The following is a 23,809-nucleotide window of genomic DNA, read 5'->3' as shown; positions in this document are numbered from 1 at the left end:
AAGGCCCACTTATTTGCTGACTTCAGCTTATTTTTTTCTTCAGACATCAGATAAAGGAAAATAATTTGCCAACTTAAATCTTGGTTTTGCAGGAAATGGTATGCAAATAAGTATCAGCTTACAACGTTCAATTATTGTTAATTATAAACATACTTACTGGTTTATCATTCTCTGCTGGCAATTCAAACACACATCTAAGTTTTGAATCCATAAGGTCTTCCGGTTTTGCCTCCTTCCACTAAAACAATTTAAATTTAATAATCAAGATATTATAAACCTGCTGGAAGAATTGCTTTCTTCCTATAACTGACAATTTCAGAAAAATACTCTTAATGAGAAAGCCCTGCTGTATATCAAATAAAGAACTGAAGTCTGCTGAGATTTCAATATTTGTAACATGACAAGATTAAATACACTCACTTTCTCAAAATATTTATTACACTTCACAAACCCTGAAGTCTTGCTGCCTGACTCCTCAAAGTCAACCAATGCTCCCCACGTTGCTACTCTGTGGGAGAGGCCCACTACTGAACAAAAAGGAATCCTCTAAATAATGTCTGGATGACCAGGTAGCCTTGGCTCTCCTTAAGAAAATAAAACTTGTTTTAGGCTGGGCATGGTGGCTTATGCCTGTAATCCCAGCACTTCGGGAGGCTGAGGTGGAAGGATTGGTTGAGCCCAGCAGTTTGAGACCAGTCTGGACAACGTAAGGAGACGTCATCTCCACAAAAAAATTAAAAAATTAGCTGAGCATGGAGGCACATGCCTGTGGTCCCAGCTACTCAGGAGGCTGAGGAGGGAAGATCACTTGGGCCCAGGAGGTGGAGGCTGCAGTGAGCCATGATCACACCACTGTACTCCAGCCTGGGGGACACTGAGAGACTCTGTCTCAAAAATAATAAATTAAATTAAAATGAGAAAATGAAACAATTTAAAGGCATATCTAGAAAGTGTAAGCGCATACTATCTGGGACTAGTTTCAGAACCACTCTGCCAACTACCAACGGAACACATTCATTACCAAATCCCTCCTCTGTCACTGTGGCAGTGTGTGGGCTGTGTCTACCCCAAGACCCATCTCCATCCCTCCAGGCTGTAGTGAGAGCACCCTCCTAGCTAAATCCCATCTCTTAAGAGGATATGCTCCTGATTACTTCTCCTTTTGGCAGCAGAAGATGGGAATTCCAGGGTATTCTAGGATTACAGACCAGGATAGCAGCAAGGTTATAATATAGAAAAAGAAGGCACCCCCACCCTCCATGCCTCCAACCCTTCCCAAAACCATGCAAGAGGCAGCTAGTGTAACACAGGTACCAAGAACCAAAAGTGGGAAGCAATCTATACATCTGACCCTAGGGAACTGCCACAAAAATTATGGCAGATCCACTAAACGGAATAGCATGCTGCCACTCAAATGATGCTGAAGAGCACTCGGTTAGATGGAGAAAATGTCCAAAATATTAAGTGAAGAAACCGCAAAGAATACTGAAGTCTGCTCCTCTGCACACACACATCTGTACACGTGTGCCTACCACATGAGTCAAAAAAATATCAGGCAAGGATCATCACTGAATGCTAAAAGCACCAGGTGAAAGACGGCTGGCGAGCAGGATATTCACATGGTCTCAAAGCATCAGATGACTCAGAGTATCACAGATTACCTATTAACCACAGGGGCAAATGTGCTTTGTGCTATGACAGTGGAGAGAGCTGGCAGTCACCATCTTAACCAAGTGATCAAACAGCATCATCAACAGCGGGACAACCTGGTATGAAATACCAACTATGGAATATTCTTGCCAAAACACATTTAACTTGAATTTAATCATGAGGAAATAATCAAATAAATCCAGAATACGGGACATTCTGTAAGTCAACTGGCCTGGACTCTAAAAAAAAAAAGGAGTTCAAAGTTTGGGCAGCGTGCAGTGGCTCACACCTGTAATCCCAGCACTTCGGGAGGCAGAGGTAGGAGGATCACTTGAGCCCAGAAGTTCAAGACCAGCCTGGGCAACATAGTGAGACCCCGACTCTATAAAAAAATTAAAAATTAGCCAGCATGGTGGCATGCCTGTAGTTTTAGTTACTCGAACGGCTGAGGTGGAGGTCGAGCCATGACTGCACCACTGCACTTCAGCCTTGGTGACAAAGCAAGACTTTGTCTCCAAAAAAAAAAAAAAGTTCAAAGTTTGAAAAACAAAAAGGTTTGGGTGTCCTCTACTAAAGGCCACTTTTGGAACAACTAGGAAATAATGAATATGAATTTATCACATAATAATACTGAATTGAAGTTAATTTTTTCAGCTATGATTAATAGTATCCTGGCTATATAAGAGACTGTCCTTGTTCTGAAGCATTTAGGGGTGAAGTGTCATAAAATCTGCATCTTAAGCAAATAAGAAAGTTTGTGACAGAAAGGAAGCAAATGTGACAACATGTTAACAAATGTAAATCTAGGTAAAAGTTATATGAGTGGTCACCATGCCATTTTTTCAACTTTCTGTGTATCACAATAAAAAGAAAAACATTTTAAAATAAAGAAAAAGCAGGCTGGGGCAGTGGCTCATGCCTGTAATCCTACCACTTTGGGAGGCTGAGGTGGACAGATCACTTGAGTCCAGGAGTTTGAGACCAGCTTGGGCAACATGGACGAAACCTGTCTCTACAAAAAATTAGCCAGGCATGGTGGTGCGCTCCTGTGGTCCCAGCTACTTGGGAGGCTAGGTGGGAGGATCACTAGAGCCCAGGAGGTGGAGGCTGCAGTGAGCTGAGATCACTCCACTGTATTCCAGCCTGGGTGACACAGTAAAATCATGTCTCCAAAAAAAAAAAAAAAAAAAAAAAAGGGAAGAAAAACACAACGCTCTCATTTCTCATTAATGATGGTTAGGCCTAGTAGAAAAGAACTATGGGTCACTTTAAATTTTTTTCATTTGTGTATTTCCAAAATTTCCCACAATGTACATTTTATTAAAAAAAATTTAAACTGTTATATCATCATACAAGGAACTAAAATGACCCTTTATTGGATATGCAGTGACTGGCCTATTACACACTCTGATAAGCAAATGTCAGACACTGGACCGACCAGGCACTTACACAGGCACACTTCATACTCACCACCGTGTGAGCTGCATTTTTATCCCTATTTTACAAATGATCAAAACCTCAACAGAGTTAATAAAACCTGCTCCCAGCCACAACGTTAGTAAAAGGAAGAACTCAGCTCGAAAACACCCAAGCCCACGCTCTTTTCACTATGCCATGCAGCAAAAGCCAAACAGAACATACTCTTGGATCTTCCATTATTTTCTATCTGCCATGTTTCTTTGATCACACAAATTAACATGAAGTAACACATCATGTTGCAGAAAATCAGAGAAAGTTTTCATAAGAATTGTTCTTATGAAAAGAAGACAGCCTATTATCACTGATCTCTTTAAAACTCAAAAATATCTGGCCTCCTCCTTCATTTTCTGCCTACAAGTGAAACATCAGTGGAGATGCTTTTCCAGAACTAAAACAAAAGGCTATGTGGTGACATAGGGCATGGGGTGGTCTTGGCCTGAGTTGCCCTTGGTATGAAACTCAGACAGAGGAGAACTGCAGTATGGTGTGATGAACAGCGGACTCAGGTGGGCAGACCTGCAGTGGATGACTCGGGGCTCCCCTTTGGGCTGGCCAAAACTGGAGAGCAATGCAAGTGGTATGAGGCAACCCTGTCCTGCTTTCCTGAACTGTAAGGACAAGCGCATCTGTCCCTGCTGGGGCTGTGGGTTGTATTGTAGATTTCAATTCAACTCCCAGCCCCAGAATGCCAAAGGACTTATTCAAATGTATAAAAAGCTCGTTTTGGAGGGAATGCACATTATACTCTTTTTTTTTCCAAAACCATCATTAATATCACTTATATCTTTTATAAAAATGAAGTCATCTTAATTTTATCAAAATTAGAGAAAAGTTAAACATATATTTAAGCAGGGGGGAAAATAAATAAGCATGTTTACTAGAACAAAGCCACACACATGTATATCTAAATGGGTGAGGACACTCAGCACTGGCACTCTCACATGGCTCTTGAGTTTGTGGGGGATGAGAAGACAAGTAAGAAACAGGCGGGACAATGAAAAGTATCCTTTTCTGTCCGGGCAGAAAGGAGAGGTGAAAGAAGGCAATCCCTAACCATGCAAGACACCATCCACCAGTGCAAGGAGCTGCTGAAGCACACTGAGCTCAGGAAAGTCATAAAAGAACAGCCTTCTAGAAAGTCACAAAAAATGTTAAAATTATTCCTCAAAGTTTTAGAAAAACCATAAAGGTAGTTAAAGTACAAACCTCCTTGAAAAAAAACTATTCCCTTTTAAACAATTTTGACATACTTTGAAATGCATGCACCCACAATTCCATATCTAATTGGTTTTTTAAATTATTATTACTGAAAAAAATAAGAAGCATTCAGTACTTACTACTGCTTCCATATCTGAAGTGTCAGTTGGAGCAAACATAGACTGAACCATAAACTTGTGTTTACTTTTCTCATTGGGATCATAATCGAAAGGCTGTAACATCACTGAGAAAGAAAATATTTCATTAGGAGGGTCAGAGCTTGGTTGTCAGTGCCATTTATTATGCTAATACTTGTACTTTGGTTTAAAGCAATTTACCAGCATTCTCTTATGTCTTAGGATGGACGCCCCTGGTGAAGTAAGCAAGGATGACCAACATCTCCATTTTGCAGGTCACCAACCTAAGAGCCACAAAATCAGGCATAACAGAGCTGGGAATAAGGCCGAGGACTCAGTCTTCCAATTCCTAGTCCATGGATCTTGCACTACTGCAAGCCTACCATAAATGTCTGCTACAGGCCTTACAGAATTGGGAAACTGGGTAGCAACACCATCTGCCTGTTTTGCTCAAGAAAACATATCCAAATGATCTTTTCAGGAATTAAATAGAATAATCTAAGATGTTTAAGAACATTTAAGGAACTGTTTTAGCTTCTCTCCAACCCATTTCTCATATAGCTAATCAAGGTAATCCTTGAAATACAATTTTGCCAATAGAATGCTAGAAAATTTTTACAATCAGGACACTCACACAGCAGGGAAAACGGTATCAGCTTACACTCCCCCTTTTTTTCCCTAAGAACCTAGAGAAATCTCACACAGAGAATCCTGTGGATGAGTCACACCCACTGCATGGAGGGAGGTGCCTTCCTACCCCAAGTGGCTCCCTTCAGCCTACTTCCTAGAGTACAGCTGGGCCTACTCCTATCAAATGATGGCTGCTTTGAAATACGTTACTTTGCTACAAGGCTTTGGCTAACCCACACATCTAGTTAAGTTCCCTGAAACAACTTCACATGCAGGGAAAGCCTACTGTGGCCTTGACCACAACAGTGGGCATGGACTGAGCATCTCCATGTGCCAGAAACTGGGCTCTGTCCCTTAGGTCTACCATTAGCTCATTTAATCCTTAAAAAGTAGGTACTATTGTCGGGGGAGAGGGGCTATTCTGGTGTCTACTTTTCAGATGAAAAGAATGAACACAGAGAGGTGAATTTGCCCAAGGTTACACCTTGGTGGAGTGCAGACTCAAACCCAGGCAGTTGGTGTGGGGACCTAAGCTCACAGCCACTACAAAGGACTGGTGCCTTGTCCTCTGACAGTACAAGTCTTATGCTTCTCACCAGCAGGGCTTCTACCACCTTTCTGCTGGGCCCTCATCGGCATTCTCTTGCCTTGAAACCCCAACTTAGGACTTCCCAGGTGCTTCCTCTAGAGTCACACAATCAACCACAGCCAGCAGCAGATAGAAAGCAGGATAGCCCTGGTCTACAAATGAAGAATCTGGGATTCCACAAAGTGAAGTGGCTCCCTCAAAGTCACAATGTTAAGAAGTGGCAACACTGGGACAAAGAGCCAAGACTTGACTCCAAGTGCAGTCTAGCACCTCTTTCACCACACTAGTCACTCCAACATGAGCTAGATTTATATCTGGCACCCAGGCCCCACAACAAAGCTAATGGAAAAACAGGATAGAAATACCAACCTCCCCCATCCATCTTAGGGATGCAGCAGCACTTTTCATCATGGGAACAGAGAAAGTCCACTGAGACCTAACCATGCATTGGACTTAAATGCACTGGTGTCCCTAGTCACCCAGACAGCTTCACTGCCCACAAGACCCACCTGAGTGCCCTGAGCTACAGGAAGCCTTGCTGGGAGACTTCTTCAGGACAAAATTCAATAACTGTCAGAGAGTAAACCTTTTATCAACGTAACTCTTTCTCTGGCATCACTGAGCTGGCAAGAGCTGAACTTTCCTACAGACAGACCTGGAACATTTACCTACCTGGGCTTGACACTTAACCTCAGGGACAAATGACCAGACTGGCAGGTCAATGCTTTTTCTGAAAGCCAAATTCCCAATGTGTTTTTTTTCTGCCCCCAAGATTGCAATAAGGAAAACACACATTTTAAAGTAAAGAGCCAATGTCTTCACATGCTCTGTGAACCTTCCTGGACAGGGACTGTCAACCTTCTTTGGAGCTGGGACTCACTGTTAGATTAATGTTCCCTTTCTAAAATTAAAGTGAATTCAGTTTTAAGAATTTCAGGTCTTGCTTGGCTGTGACAAAATCATGCTCTGGTATTTTTCAGTTTAGGAAAGAAGAGAACTTTGACCTGAACTACTCTTAGATTTTTGGCAGGGCACAGATCTAGTAGTAAACACTGTCTCACCCTTGAGCCTCTGTTCTCCCAGCTGTGAACAGCTACTGCACCACTCCCAAGTCTACCACTCTGGAGAGCTCTGAGGAGGAACAAGGTTTACTTGTAAAGATCCCTGATGCTCACATGACAGCAATCCAAGGAAAATGCTAATTTTTAGAGAAGCTGTTTAGATGAAATACAAAAACCAATGGATCCAGAGAACAGAACACACCCCCAAAAAACAGCCCCAGGAAGCTCTGCCTGCCCCTTCCCATTCATCACCTTCCTAGAGGCAGTGGGACTAAAAAAGTACAGCCAAGAGCACTGTGTCTAGAGCTCCGCCTGGGTTCTAAGAATGCCCCAAGGGAAAACAGGTCCTTCCTTCCCATTTCTCCACCATCCCTCAGCTTCTTCATCCCCAATACTTTCATGATGGCCCAAGAAGGAAAGAAAGGAAAAGAATCTTGACTCACGCCTCCTGTGTAACAGGCACCATAGAAGGCAAATTCTCCTTAGTGCTCCCATTTACTACTCACAACAATCCATCAAAGCAGCACATGTCTCCTTTTTCAAGATAAAAAGATAAGGGCTGCCAGGCATGGTGGCTCACAACTGTAACACAGCACTTTGGGAGGCCAAGGAGGGAGGATCACTTGAGTTCAAGACCAACCTGGGCGACAAAGCAAGACCCCATCTCCACCACAAAAAAATTAGCTGGGCATGGTAGCCTATAGTCCCAGCTACTTGAGAGGCTGAGATTGAGGTGGAAGGACTGCTTAGGCCTGGGAGATGAAGGCTGCAGAGAGCTATGATAGCACCACTGAACTCCAGCCTGGGTGACAGAGCAAGACCCAGTCTCTTAAAAAAAAAAGAAAAAAACAAAAACAAAACAAAAAAAAAAAACAAACAAGATAAGGGCTCAGAAAGGCGCTAAGTGGGCTCACCTGGGTCCCATGGCCAGCATATTAAACAAGAGTGCCAGGGCTCAAACCTGGCTTTGACTCTAGAGAAAAACAATTTACAGTAGTTATTGCCAATGATAAAATACAGGCTTTTAGGCAAAAATTATAATTGTGGAATACTTTTATCTGCCAACCAGAGCTTCATGGTTTTGCAAATACTTACAGACTTTTCCAATGAGATCATCAGGAAAAGAATGATTTTTTTGCAAGTGTACAATGCAATATGCCAACATTTGGAAGCTCTGCAACACTCAGCAAATGGTTTCCAAACAATCCATGCATGATATCACAAAATCCATTCAAAGTACAACAGAGACTGATGTGTTTTAGTGAAACAATGTTCAAAAAGTCACAGACATGGCTTCAGATTCCACATCATACTAATAACCTTGAAGAAAGTAACACTTGTCAAGTTTTGGTGTAGTATCGAAGAATGTTCAGATTTATCTGAAAAAGCAATTAAACATACTCTTCCCTTTTCCAACTACATTATCTGTGGTGACAGCAGTTTTTCTTCATATGCATTCACCAAAAGAACACATCCTAACAGACTAAATGCAGAAGCAGATATGAGCATCCAGCCTGTCTTCTATTGAAACAGACACTAAAGAAATGTGCGGCAGGGCGCAGTGGCTCATGCCTGTAATCCCAGCACTTTGGGAGTCCGAGGCGGGTGGATCACCTGAGGTCAAGAGTTCCAGACCAGCCTCGCCAACATGGTGAAACCCTTTCTTTACTAAAAATACAAAAATTATCTGGGTGTGGTGGTGCATGCCTGTAATCCCAGCTACTGAGGAGGCTGAGGCAGGAGAATCGCTTAAACCTGGGAGGTGGAGATTGCAGTGAGCCAAGACTGCGCCACTGCACTCCAGCCTGGGCGAGAGTGAGACTCTGTCTCAAAACAAAACAAAAAAAGAAAAATGAAATTTGCAGGCCAGGCACAGTGGCTCACGGCTGTAATCCCAGCACTTTGGAAGGCCAAGGCGGGTGGATCACCTGAGGCCAGGAGTTTGAGACCAGCCTGGCCAAGAGGCAAAACCTCTCTCTACTGAAAATACAAAAATTAGCCGGGCACGGTGGTGGGCACCTGTAATCCCAGCTATTCGGGAGGCTGAGGCATGAGAATCACTTGAACCTGGGAGGATGGAGTCTCACTCTGTCCCTCATGCTGGAGTGCAGTGGCAAGATTATGCCACTGCATTACAGCCTGAGCGACAGAGACTCCACCTCAAAAAAAAAGAAAAATTAGCAAAAAATGAAAAAATGTGAAGTATCAGTCTCCTAATTTTTTTGAAGTTATTTTTCATTAAAAATGTTACTCTGTTAACATGTAATTATGTTATTCTTAAATAATTATAAGAATTTTCAGTTTAATTTTTAATATAATAAATATTGACATACCCCACAAACCAAAAGCTTTTTGGGTCTTACTTTTTTTTTTTTCAAGAGATGGGGTCTTGCTATGTTGTCCAGGCTGGCCTCCAACTCCTGGGCTCAAGTGATCCTCCTGCCTTAGCCTCCTGAGTAGCTAGGACTATAGGTACCTGCCACTGTGCCCAGCTGCATCTTCATTTTTAAGAATGTAAAGGGGTCCTGAGACCAAAAAGTTTGAGCACTGTTGCGCTACACCAAATGGTCTCACAGGCCCTCCAGGAGGTAAAAATATAGTTAAATAAGTCAATGCGGTCACGTAATAACACACTGGTGGCTCTGTGTAGTACCCTCTTGGGAGAATCTGCAGTTTAAAAAGAGAAAGGAGATTTACACAAACCAGGTCTTGAGTTTTCGGGACGTACCTGGCCCTCAAGTGAAAACAGAGGCACATATGCATGCACACACATCCCTTACGGAAGGAACGGGCGTTCCCTATGCTCCTCTAATCAAACGCCTTTGCAACTGCTTGCTCTACCTCCACAAAAGGGCACTGTCTGAGATATACTGCCCCCTTACTGCAGACCTTACAGATGTCACCAGCACAGCTCCAGGCCTGGAACATCCTACCTACCAAGTCACCACAGTGTAGACATGGAAGGACCATTTCATGGGCAGAGGAGAAGACATAAACAGGCACGCAAGCACACAAGGCAGTGGGTGCAAGCAATCACTTTAACGGAGCACCGGTGACAGCCTGAGGTAGCAGGTTCAACAGCCCTTCTGCAAAAGCGGAGGACTGAGGAGATATATACACAGATGCCTACATGCATTGGTGAATGGAAACTTCAATTGGGAATAAAAACTGTGCCCTACCAGCATGTCAACTTTCAGGAAGTTCTGGGTATAAGGTACGGGTAGTTATGGGAGGTTTTTGATCTGATAAAAGGTTTCTGCTTTGAAAAAAAAAAAAGTCTAACAAGCACCATGGCATATGCTTCATTTTTTAAATCTCAGAATCTCATCTTTGAAATCTCTTCGCATTTACACGCCTACAATCTCAGCTCAGGCCCCAAAGACTCACTTCTAGATTTCTACTAGCCTGGAACAGCAAATGGGGGTGTTTTTCATCACCAGCTCTCCTTGGCTTGTGGGCTCCTACATCAGTGAGCCACAGTGAGGATTTGGGACACCCAGACTCTGTGAAACTTCATAAACTTCTGGAGTATCTCGGTATCCAGATCCTGCATAACACGGCCCCTAACTCCCATCAAAGAGTTTGTATTTCTCAGCTACTATCATCTCATGCCAAATTCAATTTGCTCTATCCTGTTAGTGGATAGTTATAAAAACACAACAGTGGGAACTTTATAAAAACATGACAGAATGTTGCTAATCATTAGTTCTTTCAGCTCCATACGTGCAAATTGTGACAGAAATTATGTACTTTTTACCATGGCAGACTATAAAAGAGTTTCCCATTAACTTAAATTTATTTCACTTTCACTTTTTTTCAAGAGATGGGGTCTTGCTATGTTGTCCAGGCTGGCCTCCAACTCCTGGGCTCAAGTGATCCTCCTGCCTTAGCCTCCTGAGTAGCTAGGACTATAGGTGCCTGCCACTGTGCCCAGCTGCGTCTTCATTTTTAAGAATGTAAAGGGGTCCTGAGACCAAAAAGTTTAAGCACTGTTATGCTACACCAAATGGTATTCACCAGTATCTCTGGTATTCAAGTGAATACTGATGATAAAGCCCTCTTAAATGAACCATCTATCCTACTTTTAAAACGTATCTGCTGATACTACACTAAAAAGAAGCCTGTTACCAGAAGACAACCTGGAAGCCACGTCACTACTCATCTACATTAACGCTTTGTGATACAATGCCTGTTGTATTACAGATTGCAAACTGGGATCCTATTAAGAAAGGGCCTTTGGGGTCACAAAACATTGGATCATTAAGATCAGAGTTTCCTCAACAGAGAAGAAACACAGAAGACAAGCTACTTAAAACATATACACACACCCCTTGGAGAAATGATGACTTGATTAAATGCAGCATAAATGCTGCTTCTGAGAACCCAAGCAAATCACAGATCACTTTCATCTGCATCATAATGGTAACAGATCACAGATCACTTTCGTCTGCATCATAACAGAGCAAATAAAGTCTAACAAGTACTACGGCACATGCTTCACTTTTTTTTAATCTCAGAATCTTATCTTCGAAATCTCTCTCTCCACATTTTATGTGCCCACAATCTCAGCTAAGGCCCACAGATCCTTCTAGATTTTTCCAAGTTTCTTCTAGTTTCTTTCCCATCCAAATCACCCTGCCTAGCCCCTACTAACTCCACAATTTAATTGTACCTTAATACCCTACTTGTATCATGGTAATTCCTCAGATCAAAAACCTCCTATAAGAGTAACTATTTCCGAAGTAAAAGGCAATCAGTTCAGCTTTTCACAATCCGGCCCTTCTTGGATTTCTTGGTCTCTTAATTGGCAGGCCTCCCTTCTGCTCCAACAGGTGTGCGCATCACTCAGGCCACACATCATGCCCCTATGTCCTTATACCCAGTGATGCTCTCCTATCATCATCAAAGTCTCCTCTTATCATGTCGGCCCTGCCTGACATTTTTCTCTTGATTCTCCCTTACTCTACTCACATGTCAATATACCCCATCTTCCAGGACTGAATCCACTAACAGAACTCTGTAAGGAATAGCTAGGCATGGTGGTGCATGTCTGTAGTCCCAGCTACTTGGGAGGCTGAGGCAAGAGGACTGCTTGAGCCCAGAAATTTGAGGCTACAGTAAGCTATGAGAGCGGCATGCACTCCAGGCTGGGCAACACAGCAAGACCCCAACTCCATAAATAAGTAAATAAACAAGGCCAGGCACAGTGGCTCACACCTGTAATCCCAGCACTTTGGGAGGCTGAGGTGAGCTGATCACTTGAGGCCAGGAGTTTGAGGCCAGCCTGGCCAACACTGTGAAATCCCATCCCTAACTAAAAATACAAAAAATTTAGCTGGGCGTGGTGGCACACACCTGTAATCCCAGCTACTGGGGAAACTGAGGCACGAGAATCATTTGAACCCAGGAAGTGGAGGTTGCAGTGAGCTGAGATGGCACCACTGCACTCCAGCCTGGGTGACAGAGAGAGACTTTGTCAAAAATAAATAAATATATAAATATAATAAAATTTAAATAAGAATTCTGGAGGGAAAAGTTCTCAAACTTCAGTGAGTATCAGAATCACCAGGAATGTTTGCTACAACACAGACTGCTAGACCCCACCTCCAGAATTTCTGTGTTAGCAGGGCTGGAGTGAGAATGAGCACTCCAATTTCTAACAGGTCCCCAGGTGGGCGGCTGCTGCTGCTGCTGCTGCTGGCCCAGGGCCCACACCTGGAAAATCTGTGCTGTACTATACCTCCTAATACTGCAGTTCCTGCTGAAACACCATTTCATACCACATTTCCTACTGTGGGCACCTTACTTTATTGGGAGACTGTCAACTCTAAGACTCCTAAGCTCCTTCTGACATGTTTGCCTTCTCTCCCCAATGAGACTGAGACCAGAACTTAATGTTTTAATAGCTCACATTCTGGGTGCTAATTTGCATTTTTCATTAGCTAACAGGTTTGCACCTTCTTCTCTTCCAACATTCAAAGCATTCCTGAATCATGCTCTCCCTAGAAATATCCTTGGAGAAGCCCAAAGAGGAAATCCTTCTTTACCCCCACCAGCTGGCTTTTCTTCTGTCCTACTTCCCAGAGTCACTCCCTCCCTTCCAAGAGGGCAAGAAAGGGCTTACAGTTTCTGATGGCAGTGCCCTCAGTCTCGCACTCCCCGTCCTCTCACAAAGGCTGCACAGAGAAAGACTGTCCTCTATCATACGGTGCTTACAGGGTCGGAATGAAGTCACTGATATACCTTTTTGAGACTAATCAAAGACACAGATACATAAATGCCAAGCAGAGCTCCTGATAAGCTGGAGATAACCAGCATTACCTAAACGAGGTGATATAATTCTAGCCTAAAGCAAAGAAGCTGGACATTTTAGTTAGACTGTGAGCAAATTTATTATTTCCTTTAGGGTCCTCAACACGTTGAGATCATGACTACCTTGCTGGACCTCTGCCTATTCAGGGGCCCATGGATGGAACTCTGAGTCTAGCGAATAAATAATGAATTGCATTTATTTATAAATCAGTTAACACTGAAGTGTCTTTGTGTTCTCTACAGGATTTTCCAGTTCGTGTATTCTGTCTTAGAAAACAAACTCCTCACAGTCTGATTAATTTATTTGTGCAGAGACTAGTACAAATGTGCTAACAGTGAGGTCTCCTTTCTCCAGTATCAATGGAAGATGAGGACTGCTACATACAGGCACTGGCCAAATAACAAGGCTTATTCACTCTTTTTTATAAATATCTTTAAAAATGTAAATCTTTTCAAAAATCCAACATACTTTTCAATCTCCTCTAACATTTATAATGGAATACAACATATCCCTTTTCTGATTACTCTTATGTTGTGACATGAACCCCCATTATATACCATCTTAATGAAACCTGCAAGCTGTGTCTCTTGGGGCTGATCACCTAAAACATGGAGAACAATTCCCCGAGGTTTAAGGAATTCCAGCTCCCCACTGTTATTTCTGAATGCTCCCTGCACTTGCTCTCTGTGGTGTTCTTGCCCAGCCCGTCCACTGTCTGCTATGCACTGTCACATGGGCCGCCTTCAACGTGGCCACCTCTGTACCCCTTTCCCTTTATTCTGATCTGTGATGAGCTGGCAACCAGGACAGGGTTAACAGTAAGTCTAAGGTAAGAATAAACAAGACAAGATTCAAGACTGGAGAGCCCTCAAGTGTGTAAGTATGGAAGGACCCATAATGAGTGAAAAGAAAATCACTTTTGGCTTCTTAAAACTTTGCTTATTTTTTGCTTCTCAGTTATGCTGTACAGAGTTGAAGTTACCTTCAGCTAACTGAGGTAGACAAAATGTGTAAGTCCTCTTGATCTTGTAAAGAATAAACTGTCTCATAGTCACAAAAAAAGGTAACAATTCTTCCTTAAAAACCTAAGTATTACGGTAAACTTGTAAAAACCCTTAAAAGCGTAATTAAGCTTAATTTTTGTTGGTAATTTTCTTTTTTCTACTTTTTGTTTAACCAGAATCTCATGTGGTGAAAATGATTAAAGACATCTTTTAAAGTATGAATGTGAGTTGGTCTTATCTGAGAGTAATAAGCCTGGTTCATGGAAACCACTTATAAAAAAGTTTCGCTTATCAGAGACTTCCCAAGCAAACAATCAAACGAAGAAGAATGTTGCTGTTAAGAAGCTCAAACTCCTCAAATGCAGCTCCCACTATCAGTGCTTGATGGATAAATGCTTGGCTTCTTTGTCTAAGGGCTCTGTGCGTTTATACCCTAGTGCTAATCACCTGAAAGGTGCACTCCTGGTTGACTGCTCCAGGGCCACCAAACAGCTACATTAAACTGAGTCACGGAAATCTTAAAAGGATTATTAATCGCAATACTATCCATTTAAATTAACTGATCAATGTTTCCATCCAAGAAGAGTTGCTGATGTTCATGCTCTGAGGATTTTTCTTTTCTTTTTTTTTTTTGTTTTTTGTGAGATGGAGTTTCTCCTCTCTTGTTGCCCAGGCTGGAGTGCAATGGCGCGATCTTGGCTCACCGCAACCTCCGCCTCCTGGGCTCAAGTGATTCTCCTGACTCAGCCTTCCTGAGTAGCTGGGATTACAGGCATGTGCCACCATGCCCGGCTAATTTTGTATGTTTAGTAGAGACAGGGTTTCTCCATGTTGGTCAGGATGGTCTCGAATTCCCAACCTCGGGTGATCTGCCCGCCTCGGCCTCCCAAAGTGCTGGGATTACAGGCGTGAGCCACCACACCTGGCTGTCCTGAGGATTTTACTGGAAAAACTTTATGCTTTAAATGTGATTGAAAAGAGTGCTGAAAAGGGCTGTATGTCAGGAATGAATACTGCTCCTTAATCCTTTGAATTCTAATTTAAAATACAGATTCAGACACTGGGAGTTTTGTGTTTGTCTTTAATCCATTTTCAATTCCCAAGGTACACGTAGTAAAGTGTATCCGTACCTAAATATTGGTATCTTTAATGACTCTTTCCAATGCCCCCCTCCACACACAGATATTTTGCATTTCTAATTTGCTTGGGACACAGGCAACCAATGTGCATAATTGAACTGCAAATGGAAGCATGCTTGCTACTTTAGTGAAATTAGAATTCAGTGAAGGTTATAAAAATATTAAACTTAATATCATATTACAGGAAGCATAAGTATTTTTGATGGGCCCATAATTTTACCACTTCACCTGCTGTATCCGCTGGCAAACATGGTTTGGAATATTAATGGAAAACTCGCTCATTATTAACTGAAGCACTAAAAAAAAAAAAAAAAATCCACAACCACTAACAGCTTACCACAAAGACATTTTCAGAAATTATGTACCTTAAAAATATTTTCCCACCATACAGTTCAGAAAATACATTTAATTTTGTAAAGCTAGAACAAATGGGAAGATCCCCACTGCCTCAAAACAATTCGTTAATTCAAAAAGTTCTTTATTCCTTACATTTGAAATCTCAGGAGGAAAAAAATCCAACCTCCCGTGCTTCAATCTCTATTTAAGTGTACCTATTTTGCTGAGGTCCAGATTAAATAATTCAAAACCATCCCTAGTTGATAGTATGTATCATGGAGCAAGGGGCCAAAACTACAGTATTCTGGGCCAGTGAATGCAAACAGAAAGCCCCCTGCACCCCCTATCTACCACGTGACCTCATCCAAAAAGCACAAAGCCCAGAAGGGGCTACAATAAAAATGAGATGAGACGAGCACCTATGGAAAGGACAAAGAAAAGGATTCAAATCACAGGTCCAAGGGGCCAGGGCCTAAAGCAACTCTTTGGGCAAGCCCACATATTATAATCCACTGACACAAAAAGTTTAGGTTATGCCTGTGTCCAACTGTTACTTTACCACCTAAGTTTATAAAAGGGAGTTTTTTTAAGGACCCAATAAGTGATCTGCTGTATTCTGAAGAAAACTGCATGATAGGTCAGAGCCTGCACTTTTGAAGCACAATGTAAGGTCCCTTGAATATCAGGGTAACGTGAAAAGGTAAGAAGAGCTTCCTTCACAGGGTTTCTATGAAAGACATCTGGCTTTCCATGTCACAATCTGAACCTGTGTGCCTTCAAAACCTTGATCCCTCTGGCCAGCACAGGTGCCAGCTCCATGGGCGGACATCATTACCATCAACCCTCCCTCTCTTCCCACCTTCCTGCTTCCCTCCTCTCTTTCTTTCCTTCCCCCTCCCTCCCTCCTCTCTTTAAAATAATGATTTATAGCCTTCCCGAATAGCTAGTGCATCCCAAGGGTTTTCAGAAATGGGAAAAATGCACTGGTCATGTCCTTCTCAGGTATGCGGTGGCACTTTGGGTGGTGGGCATGGCAATGCTAGCAGTATTTTAAGCTGATGTGGTGGCCACTTTTTTAAAGATTACACCTGAAAATGTACTGGCAACTTTTCACTATAAAACAAATGAACATTACACAAGGAAGAGAAAACACAAATTTCTTCTCAAAATTAGCAAAGGTCCATAAATAAATAAAATGTAGGGGTTAATTTATTTCTAAACAGTCAACTCAAGTATTATGCAATCCACCTTCTTCAAAAACTAGCCGGTTTTTGTCAAAGCTAGTGGAAGAACAACGTACAAATGTACCACTCTTGTACCATGCTGTTGATTCTGCAGTATTTGTAAATATTCTGTAAGGTAGACACTATTCTCCCTACCTTACAAGTGAGAAAACAAGAACCTAGAAAGGTTAATAGGTTGGTCAAAATTCAGCCGACTGGTTAAACAGCACAACTGGTCTTCCTGTTCAGGTTTCCTGACCTCAAATCCACTAATCTTTGAAGAGAGTGGGTAAAACCAAGCTTGGCCATGTGCACATCTGGGGAGAAGGGAAGGCTGGCTTTTGGATAATCTGCACTGCCTGTCCACTGGTATCCTCCTCCTCCTGAGGACTCTACTGACTCACCAAGAGGTCATCATGTAGCTGTATTAATACCAAGAGGACTCCTGGAAAAAGGCAGTGCTTTTTATCCCAAGCTATGCATGTCTAATAAATGATGCAGTGGTCCCTCAGCACATACAACTGCAGCAAATGGGGCTGGCCTCCTTTGCTGACTTGCAAGGCTGTCCTAGAAATGCAATGACATCTGGTTTCACCTTGGTTCCCCCCAAGCACTGAGCTAAATACCAAATAATAACAAAGGAGCTCTTTCTAAGGTGCAGATATGATCTTGTCTCATCTAGGAAGAAAGTCTACAGACACACGGACATTTTATTATTCAACTACTTTTTCCCCCAAATACATTAAACGTTGAGAATGATGGTACTTTTTACATTCATTCATAAGTGGGGTCATCCTCTAACACTACTGAGGCAGTTTAGTATGACAGAAAGAGCACTGGATCAGGAGCCAAGCCACTAGCTTCAAATAGCAGTGCTGCCATGACCACCCAAGTGACCCTCGATGACTATGCCACACTCTGTGCCTTACTTTATCTGCCAAAGGAAGGCCACAACCACAAAGTTTTGGTCTTCCTTGAGTAAGCAATCATAAATCAGAACAAAGGCAGAGTTCGCTTTTACTTTTTAAAAATTCCTATGATGGGGAAACAATGGATCTTTCTGAAAGAGAGACGGAGATGACGGGCGCAGTGGCTCACGCCTGTAATCCCAGCACTTTGGGAGGCCGAGGCAGGCAGATCACTTGAGGTCAGGAGTTTGAGACCAGCCTAGCCAACATGGTGAAACCCTGTCTCTACTAAAAATACAAAAATTACCAGGTGTGGTGGCACGCACCTGTAATCCTAGCTACTCGGGAGGCTGAGGCATGAGAATTGCTTGAATCTGGGAGGTGGAGGTTGCAGTGAGCAGAGATCACGCCACTGCACTCCAGCCTGGGCGACAAAGTGAGACTGTCTCAAAAAAAAAAGAGAGAGAGAGACATATACATACACCCACCCATACATATTTATATTTTATATCAGAAAACACACTAACATTGTACAACTACCTACTGAGATTCTTTTATTCAGAAAACCATGCTGCATTCCCTATTCTTACTATAAAAATTGGTAATTTTCACCTACTGACAAACTTGCTCAAATTTGATACGGGCATGGAAACCGAGGGGGGAAAGTAGATAGAAGAGGGGAATAAAAGATTTCAGCTGCCCTTGATGTCAACAGAAAAATTTAAACCATACTTATCCAGAGGATACAGAAATGCCAAAATCCCAGTCCCTTCCTTTCTCCAGAGTGCTGCAGTTCAAAGAGCATGGGCTTCAGAGCCAGTCAGAATGATCCACATCTTGGCTCTGTTACTTGCTAGCTTCACGATGCTATGACCACCAGTCTACTTCTTAGTAAAATGGAGGTAACAATGCATCCCTCACAGGGCAGGTAAGAGAAATGACATGAGATAGTACATGTGCAGGTCCAGCACATAGAAGCCCCTCAATCAATGCTGGCTTCGACCCTCCTGACTTCAAGATAATAACCTGATTCGAAGATCAGGTCTTGCAGACTCAGAGAAGCACAGGGGGAGAGCTGGCATGGGTGCACCATAATGAGAGAGACCAGATGCAGGGAATAAGAGTTTGCAGAAATGACCAGATAATGAAACACCTTATATCTTTCCAAAGAGGTGCATCATTTTCTTTTAGGTGTCAAATGAATAGCCAAGTGTATCACAATCAAAATCTATCATGGAAAAAGCCAGAGAGATACTCATTTCAAATGAGCAGTAGCTTCTATTGATGCAGAAGCCCCTGTGACACTGAGTCATCTGATATTTACAAGATAAATACACACTCCCCCATAGCTCCTTCTTGGCTGGGGAAGTTCTAATGAGCTAAAAGTTTATTCCATTTCTAAAATACATTTAAACTCCAACCCATCACTGACATCTCCTTAATTCTGAAATCCAATTCTCAATTTGGGCACTTTATCAGTATCTTCTCAAAAGTTGGATTTTGGAAAATACATGCACTTCCAGACAGAAGAGAAAACCATCAGACATGCACCAAACTGACACCCATGAGTATATTCCAATTTGCTCAGCCCTCATCTCTCTTGGCGTTTCACAGTCAGTAAAGTGCAGTGGCCAATCACTGGAAATGGTATGAGCTTAATGTCAGAAATCATTTAGCTTAAATAAGAAAATAACTCCATTTAGCTTTCTCCCACAAAGTAAAATTAAGTTTGTTTAGCCCTTTTTTATTTATTGCCAAAGGGCAGATTTAATTTCAAGGGAGTGAAAACAAAACTCATTCTGAAGTAAGGTCTAAAGTTATCACTTCAGTTTTGCTCTAACTATTGAGGTGCAAAGGGGCTGTAAGCATTGAAACAAGGAGGCATTAATTATGAAAAAAAGGCGACTGAGACCCAGCTTTCTGATCACGGGGTGGAGGGTTGTGGGGTGGGGTGGGGTGGAGGTGGGGTGGAGAGAATTCTATCATCTTCTTCTGCTACACTGCAAATACAAACTTTAAGAAAACCTACTGTCCAGGGGCCTTCTGAGCCCACCCTCTAGGCCTCCAGTCTCAGGACTTACCAGATACATTAATTGAGGCCCCTGCATCGATGATTCCGCTGTTGGGCCTCACACAGTACCTACGTGGTGCTGTAGTCTTCACCTTAAAACACACATTTCGGTCTGTCGGGTTGCCAAGCTTTAGGTTGGTGGTGACAACATCAGTGAACGGACCTGTAGAATGAGACAGAGACTGATTGGGGGTGTCATGAGGAAAGTTTAGAAGGTTTGTGGAAAAGAGAGCTATAAATATAGTTAAGGGAAGATTTGAGATCCACGATTATCTCATTAACATGCCAATGGATGAAAGAGATGAGCTGAGGTTAATGCACTAGCAGTAACATCTAATATTTACCATGTTCCTACTATTTCACCAGGTACCTAGTGTAAGTGTTCTAACATATGGCATCTCATTGAAACTTCACAACTTTATGATTCTTGCTGTTTTGCAGATGAGAAAACTGAGGCTTGGGGAGACAAGTTACTTGTCCAAGTTTTCATGATAGTGGTAGTGAGGATCTGTAACCAGATGGCTTGCATCTAAGGCCAGTTCTTACCCGTGCTAAATACTGATTTCCACAATAACGATATGAAATCTAACAGGGAGAGCGTAAAGGACTAAACTCGTTCCAAAATGATTATCTAGAGCACAGTGTGCCAAGAGGAGCAGATGGAAGAAAGACTTTGAGGTGTTAATGGTCCATAAACACAGAAACTCTCAACATTATAGTGTTGCTACAGAAAACTTAGTATCACCTTAGGCTACAGCAGGAAGTTCAGAGTCCTGCTGGGCAGTCCACACCGGAAACATTACAGACAGTATTAATTACTCACGCCACCGGCAAGACTGCAACAGGCTCAGCGACCTGAAGATACTTTTTATTACTATTATTTATTCACTTCCTACTTTATTAGATTTTTTAATTAAAAAAGTAAAACATGCTTCTTAAACCAAACAATAAAAGATGTATAAACAGGAATAAGCTTTCCTTTGTCCCCTGAGATAACTAATATTAACAATATGGGAGATCTTTCCACATCATCTATGTTTACACAAACAATACATACACACATGTGCAAGGGATAGGGGCTAACAAATAATGAAATAATACTATTCCTATTACTCTGAAACTTGCTTTTTTTCATTTACCCATCTATGGTGGACATGTGATCTCTGTGTTTATTAGTCAGGTGGCTACAAAAACTTAGGTCCTTTTCAACACCTTTTCAAATTTACATATTGTTCACCTGTAAATCACTATTTCTGTGTTTCCTCTAGGCAAGTTCTTTACTCTTGTCTTTGCATTTGCAAGGAAACAGGAAGTGAAGGTGGGGAAAGGGTGTGCGCTTATGTGTTCACAAACAAATACGTAATGTTGACCCAACAAAATCATTCAAGTGTGTGTTTTGAAAAACTTTTCAATGAGACTGTAAGCTCCTGAGACAAGGATTATACCTTATCCATCTCTGTAGCCCCAGCACTGTGGCTGGCACAGAATAAAGGTCTCAATCTACATATTCACCAAGAAGAAAACTACCTGTGTGTGGATTATCTCCAGCAAAATTAAGATCCTCAGGCTGGTGTCTCTACTCTTGAGGTGCTCAAGAAGTACCTCAAGAGGTACTTTTTTTTCATGGAAAAAAAAAATCAATCTGATATGGGCTTACCTTAATACAAATTAAGAAATCAAAATGGTGATAAGGAAGGAAGGAAATGGGACTCAATCCAAAATCAAACGACAGCCAGTTCTGCTAGGAGACTTACTTTGAAAACATAAATTTGATGCAACGTTACTCATGTGCATATTAGAGGGACATTCTGGACATAAAACAATTTTCGTATTTGTTTCTGTGTGATTTTGTCTGCTATCAACACTGGTGAACAAAGAAAACTGCTCCTCGCTGAACCCAACTGCAAAGAAATACAGAAAACTCACAAGCACACACACCTCAACCACCTACGGGATACCTCAGTTCACCTTGTGGGTAAATGAGCCACACCTATCCACACCTGGTATTACAACTTTCCATATGATTTCAGGTAATCCTCCTTACTTCAAGAAAACAACTCTTCTGATGTCCATATCCACAGAAAAACTTTGGGTCTTTTTCAAGAAAGTGCCATATCCACTGTAGCATTTGTGGCTTTACCAGCGCCCTATCTTTGTGCATGTGTCACCAACAAAGTCTTTGAGTGCTGTGCTCCTAACCGCACTTCCCTCATAAGCGCTGTGGTTTTTACCAAGCTATTCAGTATAGTGTGGTGATTCCAGGAATGCATTACAGCAGAACTGACTACACTACTGCATCATTTATTGTTTTGTGAATTATTATTGCAAACACTATTCTCATTCCATGAGCAGTGACACCTTCACAGATGAAATACTCCATGAGAATTGCTCCATTTGCTTACCTTTCTATCACAAACAACCCTATCACTACACTCTAAGTCAGTTCCCCACTGAAAACTAAGAGTACAGAGGAGGCCAGGTACCTGTGGCCCAAAAGGATTTTCAGCTACAGTAAGGGAGTGCCAGATGCTGGCGCTGCTCCGTCCTTGCAGCAAGTTCTTGGCATACAGGGAGAAACAGGACACTGGGTGCTGAGGCAGTGCTAGAGAGATTATGGAGGCAGCACTCTCTGTGACTACCCTTCTCCACTCTCCAACACAGGCAGTCTGACTCATAATAAAGATGGAGAAAAATCTGTCCTCCTAGTAAGTCTCTTTGCTTGCTTAAGGAGAGGATCACTTCAGCACTCAGAGTGGGGGGAAAAAGAATAGCTATGCAAGCTCTGATTTTCTAGGGTCAAACCAGCAATAAAACACACACACACAGACAGGCATAAAGAGCACACAAACCTAAAGAGGTCACAAGCAAATCACCATGTACATGCATTCTCTGACCCTCATCTAAAAACTGCAACTCAGAAGAACTCCACATAAGCACAGCAGCACCACAACACTGGGGGGAGAAAAAAGAGGACAAAAATGTACACAACATAAAGAGACACCTGAAATGGGGTGAGTTTTCAAATATAAAGCCTAGGAATGAAAGGTACTCAACGACAATTTGAATGTGATTCAGAAACTCTCAGGCCACAAAGCATTCTAAATCAAAGCTTAATCAAAGCTTAAAGTTACTAGTTTCAATAAGATTCCGCCTCAAAAACATGGAAGTATCTTCAGAGCAGAATGCCAAGAATTCATAATGGCCTCCAAAACATCCAAAAATACATAGATCTTTTTTTCTAAAATGGTTTGAAGTATAGTGAGAGCAGAAAATCGAGATGCTGGCAAGATTTCACTGTGATGAAATCCAGAATATTTGCTAGTTTCCAATTCAGTTACTAGTTTCTTCCTTCCCTCTCCCCCTTATAAAGTAGTGCTGTGAGGATCCCAAATTTAAGTATTTGTTTATTCCTTACACTGACCTCTTCTTCAAGGTACTCTACAAAAATAAGCCAAATTTAAATGTAAACACTTGACTGTTTTTGAAAATTTCCCCAGGTTAATCTATTACATCGCAATTAATTGCTATTACACAGCAATCTTAATGGTGCTTCAACTTACATAAATCACATAAAAGGAAGTCTAAACTGTTAAAAGACAAGCAACATTTGTAATAATAAACAGGATAAAATAAACATCCCAGATTTCTCCCTCCACAATCCTGGGTCTTTACATGCTTGGGATTTCTTGGCCTTTCACAGGCTTTTATTTGTAAAAATCTGGAGGGAACTATACTGAAAATATATGCAATGAAACAACATCACTGGTAAAATAACAAAGTCCCGTGGGTAAAAATCAAGATATTTGTAAGAACAGGCCAACCTTCCTCTCCCTACTCTGGACAATTTACTCCAAGAATTTTATTGAAAATAAATTATATTCTATTTGAGTAATTATAGAAAATAAACCAGGTTAGTGTTCTCCTTTTCCCCTGTATTAATGGATTAGCATACACAAAACCCTCAATAAAAATAATGTAAAAGCTTATGAGCATCATTCAGACTTTTACTAGTCACTTTCATTTCATAAAACTGCCATTTTCATTAAAGCATTACGTAAAAAATGGGATTTTA

At 41.8% G+C, this 23,809-nt stretch overlaps 1 protein-coding gene across 2 annotated transcripts in view; it reads right to left on the bottom strand.

The window, feature by feature from the left end:
* VAPB (VAMP associated protein B and C) overlaps positions 1 to 23,809 on the bottom strand; it is a 55,508-nt gene that overhangs the window by 6,371 nt on the left and 25,328 nt on the right. The window contains exons 2-4 of one of the 2 annotated variants that reach the window (XM_054467589.2): positions 19,748 to 19,900; positions 4,467 to 4,570; positions 158 to 238 (exon numbers count right to left, since the gene is read on the bottom strand). In XM_054467589.2, coding sequence (XP_054323564.1) covers positions 158 to 238; positions 4,467 to 4,570; positions 19,748 to 19,900 — 338 coding nt within the window. The remainder of the gene's footprint in view (positions 1 to 157; positions 239 to 4,466; positions 4,571 to 19,747; positions 19,901 to 23,809) is intronic. The other variant, XM_054467590.2, reaches the window with a different exon arrangement.

This window comes from Pongo pygmaeus, chromosome 21, assembly GCF_028885625.2.
Source record: "Pongo pygmaeus isolate AG05252 chromosome 21, NHGRI_mPonPyg2-v2.0_pri, whole genome shotgun sequence".
Taxonomy (NCBI): Eukaryota; Metazoa; Chordata; class Mammalia; order Primates; family Hominidae; genus Pongo; species Pongo pygmaeus.
The sequence above is the reverse complement of the archived record's forward strand: the minus strand, read 5'-3'. Positions and strand labels throughout refer to the sequence as shown.